At 52.1% G+C, this 9,816-nt stretch overlaps 1 protein-coding gene across 1 annotated transcript; it reads right to left on the reverse strand.

Annotated features, from left to right (window-relative positions):
* Window positions 1–732: 732 nt before the first annotated feature.
* On the reverse strand, window positions 733–8,974 carry LOC124227052 (MHC class I polypeptide-related sequence B-like). Its single transcript, XM_046640966.1, is given in 5 exon segments — window positions 733–795; window positions 1,986–2,217; window positions 3,020–3,146; window positions 3,418–3,679; window positions 8,930–8,974. Coding segments are annotated over 5 exon segments (729 nt in total).
* Window positions 8,975–9,816: the final 842 nt, after the last annotated feature.

Below are 9,816 nucleotides of genomic sequence, written 5' to 3' on the forward strand. Positions count from 1 at the left end.
AACATCCTCCTTTGTCTTTAGCTGAAAATGGTATTTCAGGTGGTGTCTTTGGCCTGTCTGGCTGAGTTACTCAGTTTTCCTGGGTTTCTCCCTTGTATACATGTTATTAAGCTTTGTTTGATTTTTCTCCTGTTATTCTGCCTCATGTCAGTTTAATTCATAGACCAGCCAGAAGGACCTAGAGGGTAGAGGAATTGTCTTCCTCCCCTACAAAATCATACCTCCATAAAGCTGTTAACAAAAGAAAAAGAGGAAGCACAGGAGAGCTGATAGCTGAAGGAAAGAGTCTCAGAGAGACAGACAGAAGCAGAACAAGTAAAGAAAGAAAAAAAGGACAAAGGCCTTGGACATTCAGGGTTTTTTTGAGAACAAGGTAACCAAATGTCAAGGAGGACATACTCAGGCAGGACATCAGCCTTACTGCACACAGCGACTTTTCAGATCTCCCACTCACCCTGTGAAGCACACAGGGCAGGTGTAATTATCCTAATTAACAGATGATGAAAGCAGGCACAGAGGGGACTCACCTCCCCAAGATCACACCAAAGTGGTGCAGACAGCAGGCCTGTATCTCCTGGACACTTCACCAGGTCCCTGTGCCCTGCTCATACCCCACTCTCCACCTGTTTCATTGCCTTTATTATATACTAGAGAACAGACATTTTCTCTCCCCCTTTTAACTCTTCTTTCAAGCAATTAGGTTGTGGAGCAAAAATTGTTTCCTGCCATCCCTTACTGCACATTCACTTGGCGCTGACCACACCAAGAAATGGACATTAGCTCAGGAAAGGCAACCTGAGGACACAAGAGCACTGACAAAATGCCCATCTGTAAGTGGTCCTGGAGACTGTGCCCCACGATGGGCTGGATGGGAAAAGAACTTAGAGGCAGGATGAAAACAGTAACCAAGGTCCCCTGGAGAATGGACTGGTTCCCTAAAATCGTCCATGTATATCTGTTCTTCCATATTCTCTGAAGGGAAGCACCAGGAAGCATGAGAATACGCTATGGGCAACTTGAAAAAGAGTAGAGGCTAGGAGTGACTCAAAGGATAACAGAATCCAGCTCCTACAGGAAGAATCTGAGGAGCTACATAATGGAGAAAAGACCGTTATTTCTGCCCAAAACCCATTGGCCTGTCAGGGCTCCCCAAGGCACTTCACATACAGGAGGCTCAGGCACTATGCAAGCACCGTATTTGGGCATCATGTGCATTGTCTTGCTTCCTTACAGTGGCAGGAGAAATTAAGGGAAAAGGAGGAAGGTAAGCAGACAAAATAGGCTAGGTACATCACGCCACACTCCCCAGCCCTATGCCCCACTTCCTCTTCCTCCCCAGGAGATCCAAGACTTCCCCCATTTGATCCCCTTGACCCCAAGTTCCTTGTGGGCCTTGCCCATAAGCACGTGATCCCCACCACAGTTCAACAGGACAAGCCCTGCTGAGCCTGACATGAAAGGAATGAGATCAGAGCACAGGTGGGAGCCACGGCCCTCCCTGCTGTCAGCTGATCACTCTCCTTATCTAGACAGCATAGAGAAGCCCAAATTAAGAATTCAAGATTCTTGGCTCCGGCCTTGGCCACGTGCACAGATAAGCAGCATTTGTGGACTTACTGCCCCCAATTCCTCTCACACCTACTCCAACTTGCGTCTCCTGTTATACTCCAGTGAGCAGGAAGACTTGTCATCTCCACTCCTATCTGTGCAGAAGGAGAAGAGAGGGGTCCTGCACATTTCAGCAGAGCCCCTCTCATCACCATCCACTGCCCAAGTTTATCACCTGAGCTTTCTTCAGCTGATGTGTCTTCTCCTTGCACACCAAAGGGCATACACAATAATGGCACTAATAACAGCAACCCCCAGAATGGGTGGCCATCCACTCTGCTGCACCAGGGCCTTTCCTGAAAAACAGCCTTATTATAACCCGGGCACCCAGAGCACAGGCATGCTCTCCTCTCTCCCACCCTGGCCCCTGACCCTACCAGGGGCAGAACCCCCTCCAGGAGCATCCCAGGCTCTCCAGAGGGCACAGGGTGTGCAGTGTGGTTCCCGCTATGTTCCACGTGACACATGAACCTCTGCTCTTCTCCTTGGGGAATCCTTATGGCCACCCAGGTGTGGTAGGTGTCATTCCCATAGGGCAGGACCCCCCCAGACTGCTGGGCTTCCTGGCTCAGGGGTTCCTCATCCTGAAGCCAGGTCAGTGAGATGTTCCTGAGAGAGAACCCGAAAGCCCAGCAGGCCCTCCCAGGCCTGGCTGCAGGTCACGTTCACTGCCGGCTGCTCTGGGGAAGAAAGCACAGAGGCAATGAGGCTGGCGGCCAAGTTCTGTTCCCCTCCAAGGGAGACAGAGAGAACAGGGCTCTCCCCACCTTTCCAACTCTGGCTGAAGCCCCCATTGAGCCCAGACCTTCTCCAAATCTGTTCTGCACCCTGGGGTCTAATTCGTCCCAGTCCCGGAAGGAGGATGGGCAGGATTTAGGTCTCTTTCTCTTGAATCCAAGTGCTGATGCTGAGTAGGGGGATGTGAGGGGTGGTCTCTCTGTAACAGGCAGGCTGGGAGCCAAGGGGACTGGCCCCCCAGACTGCAGGTTTCCTCTCGTGCCTGACACTCACCTCCCCAGATTCAGCGTTCTGTCTGAGGGTGCACCGCTTCCCTGGTTTATGGACACTGGGACAGTTCCCCACCTGTGTGGTGTCTTTATCCAGTGGCTCTAACAGGACAGTCAAATCACAACACAACATGCCAACACAACACATATGCATCCCATAGTACAGGGATGGTCCCCTTGGGCAGAGTTGAGGGGGATGCTTCAGGAGTCTGGTGGTTAGGAGGGACCTGACCCAGGGTCATACCTGTTCTCTCCATGAAACCCATCCAGGATTCCAGATATCTCCACAGCCTTCCACAAAGCTCTCCCTACACATGGGCCCAGTAATCCTTGCTTTGAAAGCCATCTGTGTCCCAGGACTTCTTGATCTCCACAGTCAGGGTCTGAGCCAAGAAGTGGAGCATCATTCATCATGGGTCTTGGGGTGATAAGAGAGGAAGAGCTCCCCATCATAGTAGAAATGTCTTAAGCCCCTGGCGCTGTTGTCTTCTTGAATCTCGCAGCCCCAAATCTCCTGGAGGGAATGCAAGTCTGTCCCCACTCAGCAGTGACTTCTCCATTCTCTGTGTCCCTCTGCCTTCCCCGCCCAAGTGAGAAACTCCAGCCAGGACTCCCCTCCTTTCTCTCCTCCATGTCTTCCTGTGCTGGCTGAGTAACAGCCACCTCCATGCTGAATTCCACAGTCCCCAATCCTCACCCCCTCTCCCAGCCTAATCCAATGGAAAGACACAGGTCCCTGCTGTCTGCCCTAAACTTTCCTAGAAAAGATCTTACATCACTCAGGCACACTCCCCACTCTCACCTCCTTTCTGGTCCTGCAGGACCATGGTTTCTGCCAGGGTCTTTCTGTTGTCCTTCCCCTTCTCTGCCAAATCCTTGGTTTCTATGTCCCACATGTCAGTTCCCAGGACAGCTTCTGCCCACAGTCCCTAGGGCTCTGCTCTGCCTTTCTCACTATCATAGTGCAGGAAGGGCTGACCATCCAAGTGTCCCTCAGCAAAAAATCTTGGTTGCACAGATCCATCCTGGGACACCACTGTGAAGTCATAACAAATACTGGGATCCTGGGCAAAGAGGAGACCAGATGAAACTGCTTCCCGGATACAACTGGACATCAGATGTTTCACAGAAAAGTTCTGCTGTCTTGAGCTTCTCAAGGTCTTGAGGATGCAGAAAATGCACATGAGCAAAAGGACAAGAATGAGATTTCCAATACAGGAAAGTAGGAAAGGGGAAAGGAGGAGAGGAGAATTGAGGAATGGAAGGAGGGGGATGGAGATGGGCAAACATGTAGGACAGGTACCAGGAGAGGGAGGCATGGTTGTCCTAAGGGTCCAAGTAGGAGGTCAAGGGGAGAGGCTGGCCTGCAGGGAACAAGGGAGATGCAAGAAGGCCATGGTGAAGGGGAGATCTTGTCAGCTTGGGAGTGAGGGCATGTGAGGGGCCCAGGATGGGAGGGATCCATGGTCAAGTTGACTGTGGTGCAAAGGCAGTTAGGGTGAGATGGGGAGTGAGGGGCTGTTGCCTGTGGTGAAGGCTCATCATGGACAAGCTGGGGCCAAGGGAGGGTGTGGCAGTGAGGCACAAGGGGTGGATTGTGACACAAGGGAGTTTAGGGTGGGCCAGTACCCCTGGAGGAGGTGAAAGTGTGGGCCTGGGCCTAGAGTGGAAGAGGCATGATGAGGCCCCAGGTGGGGAGGTGGATGGACCTACCAATGTCCCCTGGGGAGAGGTGGGTGGTGGGGGTCTCAAAAAGGCAATGCAGTGTGTCCAAAGGTAGTTTAGAGTTAGAAAGAAGGAGGAGGGATGGAAGAAAAAATAGATCTCAAATGCCAAGGTACACAGCCTTGGGAAGGACCTACACGGTGGGAGTGGCTCAGGAACAGAGGCAGGTCCTACCTCCAAAGAGGGTTGGGTTAGACCTCCAGCACAGGAAGGGCAGTGCTTGGAGAAGGCCCACTGTAGGGAAAGAGAGGAGCCAACCAAGTGTCATAAATAAGGATTTTGGCTATGTGGTGTAGGGACTGAGAGGCCAGTGGGGTCAAGGAACCAAAGGGGGAGGGATGAAGGCCAAGGAGCTAGCAGTTGGACCAAGAGTAGGTTTTCATGTCGGTGGTGGGTACGGAGGAGCACAAGAGGCAGCAGAGGAGATAATGGTGAGAACTTGGGACTGGGGGCTGTGGAAGAGCACTGCACAGGGGTGACTGGAAGAACGCGGGTTAGGGTGCCGACAGGAGGGGGTGCTCTGAGAGAGGGTGAGTGAGGTTAGGGTGGTGATTGCAAGGGTCCCATTGGAGGGGGCTTGTGAAAGATAAGAACTTGGTGAAGGCCCCAGGCAGATGGGCACAGGGTGGGATCAGGGCAAGGTGCCATGGCAGGAGGGGTGCTGATAGTCCAGGGAGAGAGGGAGTCTAGTACCTGTGGGCTGGAGAGTGGAGGCCTTAAGAGGGTGAGGTTTGGGATAGAGGAGTAGGGTTGGGTGGTGCTGGGTGAAAGGCTCATGATGAAGCAGGGCCAAAAGCAGGAGCCTGTACTGGAGGGGAGGGAGGGCAACTGGGCATCAAGACAGGAGATGGGTCTGTGCACAAGGGATTGTGCACTGTGTCTCAGGGCTCCCCTTGGTGAGGGCAGGAGCGGAGTGGGGATGGAGGGAAGACCACCTGGGAAAAAGGCACCCCCAAAAAGTTAGGGTTCAGGAAAGTCATGAGGAGTTAGAAGCCAAGCAGGTGAAGGCTCCTTGTAGGCAATGGCCCATGAGGGGAGGAGAAGGGACTTGCCGTTGGGGAAAGAGGAGGAAGGGAGGACGCACTAGAGAGGGTCAGAGAACTGCAGAGAGAAGGGGATGGTGGGAGAAGGGAGGACAAAGGACTGAGGGGCACATGACATGGCAGGAAAGGAGGCCAGGACAGAACCTGGTGTGGGAAGCTGGCATATCAGAAAATTAGAGTTAACCTTGGGAAGGGACAGTGAGATGGGAGGAGGGTGGAGACCAGAGAAGTCACAGATGGAATCCCTTGGCCAGAAGCCTTCAGACTCTACCCTCCCTCAGTGTGAGAGTCAGGAGCAGCCTCAGTGCCCACAGCAGGAGGAAACACCGTTAGAGCCTGGGATCCCCCATAGAGCTCCTGGTCACTAGAAAAAGGCCTCTAACTCCTAGGAGTGAGGATTACGCCTGCCTGGATTCTCCTTGTTACCCAAAGCAGGAATTGGGACAGGAGCAGAGAGGACAGTACTCAGGGCCCTGAAAGGACACCCCAAAAACTGGTGGGAAGTGTTGTCTGAGCCTCCGACCTCCAAGGGCCCTTGAATGTCATTCAAAGCACCAGCCCAAGAAGCAGCCCAGGGCCCAGGGTGGTCGGAAGGACTGAGATGTTCAAATGGGAAGAGGAAAACAAAGAGAGCAGAACATGGGGGCAGGGGCGGAATGAGAAGAGACCTTGAAAGAGATTGGAAAAGCAGAAAGCAGGGTGAGCTGGAGTGGCGACAGGCCATGTCCGGCCCCCAGCCCCCCTCCCCCGACGCCACACTGCAGGCGCGATGGTCCCCGTGACACTCACAGAATCCGTCCCCTCCAAGCCCCCCAGACCCCTGGAACTGCCCTAGGGTCCTATCTGGCCAAGGACCTCAATGAGCCACCTCAGTAGCGGTGGTACACAAAGAGCCAGAGGGCAGCGCGGGCCGGGAGCAGGAGGACATGGCACAGTCACATGGCCACAACTTTGCCAACCTCGCAGCAGGCCAGACAGCGGCAAAGCTCAGCTGAGCCCCAGCAAATGCGGGCGGAAATTGATTAAGGAATATACCGGGCCCGCTCCACCACGCTTCTTTTGCATGGACTCGTGAGCAGGGAGCAATGGGCTACACTTGTGAAATGTAACGCCCCCAGTGAGCCCAAGCAGAGGGGGAAAAGCGGAAACCTCAGCCAGCTAGACCTGACATCATCGCCGTTCTAAGCGCCAATGCTGGCAAAGCGTGTGAGGTGGGATCTCCAGGCAAGTTAGACCTCACGTGAGTGCAGCCAAATACCACAGGGACAGGCTCTGAGCAGCTGAGTGGTAGGGCCCCAACCTCAGGGGCACCCAGATCACTGCCTCCCTCCTCACCAAAGCCGACTCCCCGCCCAGGAGCATCGCTATCCTCACGGAGCTCCTTGTAGAGACACGCACCTACCTGCTGGCCTCTCCCTGGCTTCTTCCTTTCAGGACAACCTTCTCTCCTACACACACCTCTCTCCTTAACCAAGCACAGCATTCTTGGCAACATCACTAGTGACCAGATTTGCATACCTCTATGCAGATTTCAGCCACCTCTGCTGTCTCTCAGAAGCAACTTCTCCAGTTGAATCACTCAGAGTCCAAACTCACTTAGATCTTGCAGCCTCCTCCACCTCCCAGTGACTCCAGAGCCAACCAGGTCTCTTTTCCTATGGCCACATCCTGTAAGTGTCTATCCAGTCCTCGAGGGATCACAGCCCAATGGGGCGGCTCCCCACCTTCCACTTCAACAACAATGTCACTCCAGACTCTGCCTTCCAACCTACCTCAGGACATCTGCACCTCTTGGAACATCTGCCTCTCAAATCCAACAGGTCTACAAGGAAACTACACCTCTCCCACCAAACCAGCCTCTCCCCCTCCCCTACTTCTCTTAGCATCACCATCCTCAGTCCCTTCTGATCCCCCTTTCCCCTGCCTCATGGACTCAGAGTCAACTCCTCCAACCCCTTTTCAATCCCACAGCCACTACCTTAGTCCAGGCTTTCATTTACCTCAGCCTAGAAAACTGTAAAGCCTTCCTGAACACTGTGCCTGTCCCCAGATATAACTATAAGGTCTCAAGCCATCCACAGCTTGCCCATCTGCTGTATTTAGTACATAATGCCTCTCCTCTACCATCAAAGCCCACAGCTGCCACAACCTGCTGTCTGGCATCACCCCCATTTCTCTGGAGGCATGTCCCCTGGGTTGCAATAAAAATGGACCCTCCCCATCTCTTTACCCTGTCCCACCAAAATGTCACTGCTTAAGCATTTCCCTCCTCTGGATTACTCTCACCTCTGCCTTCCAACCCATCAGACCTGCACATCCTAAAAGATCATCCCAATTAGATGATGGTGATGGTGGCACAACCTTGGGATTATACTAAAAACCACCTAATTATACACATTAAAAGGGTAAACTATGTGATATATGGACTATATCTCAATAATATTAATATTAATATTAACAAGAATGCCATTGTGAAAGACCCTACTGAAGGCTGTGCTTCATCCCCAACACACATCTCTTGGTCTTTGGAACATTTCGCCCATGGTCCTCAATCTTGGCTGCTTCTTAGAACCACCTGGAGAGTTCTTACACTCCATATACCCAGGCCGAGGCCAAAACCAATTGAATCAGCGTCCCTCGAGTTGGACCTAGACCTTAGTATCTTTTCAAGCTCCCCCGACGATTTCAATGTGTAGGCGAGTCTTAGAACCACTTGTCCAGCCCGGGGTTTGAACCTCCCCGATGGTACCAAGCGTGCCCTGCCTTGAACTCCATCTTACCAACTTACAATCTCCCCATTAGACAATGAGCCACTCCAGAAGCAGGAACTGCTCATTTCACCTTTGTCTGCCCTGCAAATCCTTTTTCAAAGTTGAACTGTACCCACCATTACTAACCACTCCACTAAGACCCTTCCCCTAACACTTTTTCTGTGGACGGAAAAGTCATGCATCAGAAGGTTTTAACAATTTCTTAGATTTCACATCCATTTTTATTAATTACTTTGACCATCATACTCTATTTCACAAATCAGGAATTGGGTCCTGTCCCATCTCAGAGAGGTTCTTTTCCTTGCTAGAGGTCACAAGGGGAGTGCGAGTGTTAGAGGCAGATGGAACCCAGCTCTCCTGACAGCTGGTCCCAAGCCCTTCTATCCAAGATGTCAACCCTTCTTGAGGACTTCCTAGGTGTGGCAGCTCCAGCAAACTGTCTCATTAGCTCATCCCTCCCTCCAAAAAAAGTACTTTTAATACCTTAAATGAAAATAAAAATAATAATAATAATATACTATAATATAATAATAATAATATACTAATATAATAATAATAATAATAATATAATAATAATGCTGTTCCACAGCATTTAGAGATGGTTGCAATGAGAGATGAAGCCATTCCCACTGTTTCTGGGAGTTAGGAGAGGCTCTGATGGTCTCGAGCTCCGGATTTGGGGTGCTCCCCAGGATCTAGGCCTGGCTGCCCCTCCTCCACCAAGCCTCCCAGGTCATCTTCCATACAAAGCCCTCTCCCCTCAACCCCACCCTACTTTCAGCCCTCTTCTCTGCTGCTCCATAAACTTTTTCTCCTCCATTCTCGCCTTTAGACCCCTGGCCTCACAAGCACAGAGGCGTCATCCTCGCGCAGACCTCAGAGACCTCTGCTGGATCCGGAAAAGAAACTAAAAAGCCCCAGTGAGCTTACATAACCCAAGGCAGGGCGGCCTGAGCACATTTTCAGGTGGGCTGGTCCAGAGTTTATGGGGACGATTGAAGATCCCCCGTCCTGCCCCCGCCCCTTGCCCCACTCTGGCCTAAACAAAATAAAAGTTGCTCATTGATATAAAAGCAGAATGAAGGTGCCATGGGCAGAGTGGAAGGGAAAAGAGTTGTATTTAGGTTTCTAGTTCTCAAACTCTTGGACAGTTACACCCGCCGGTGGTGAGAACGCAGACCTGCCGGGTTCTGCAGGACATTCGGAGCCCCAGAGTCTGGAGGGAGATCTGGAATCTGACTTATTTTAAACAGCATCCTGGGTGATTCTGAGGCAAGTGAGTAGGGAAATGCTGCTTCCAGTCCCCTCCCCTACAGGGCCCGACCTTGGATTCCAAGACCTGAAAACCCTTCCCACAGCCTGGCATCACCTCAGACTCACCCCAGGAAGCAAAGTGTCTGGCGCGGGAAGGTCCTGTTTCAATCGAACTCTGCCGGCCTGATGAAAACCAACGACTAAGAATCCAGGACAAAACCACCGAGCTTCTGTCACCTTCGGTGAGGAATATATTTTAGACCTGGTGTGACTTCCATCAAAGACTGGAGTGGCTTTCACTGAAACAGTGACAGCGCGCTCTGGTAGCGCTTTGCTGCCTACAAAATGCGCCGGTGACCAGAGCGCTTTGGAGTCTCTGTACCTGAGGGCTCTGAGTTGGACACAGTC

The sequence above is a fragment of the Equus quagga genome, chromosome 15 (assembly GCF_021613505.1).
Source record: "Equus quagga isolate Etosha38 chromosome 15, UCLA_HA_Equagga_1.0, whole genome shotgun sequence".
Lineage (NCBI taxonomy): Eukaryota > Metazoa > Chordata > Mammalia > Perissodactyla > Equidae > Equus > Equus quagga.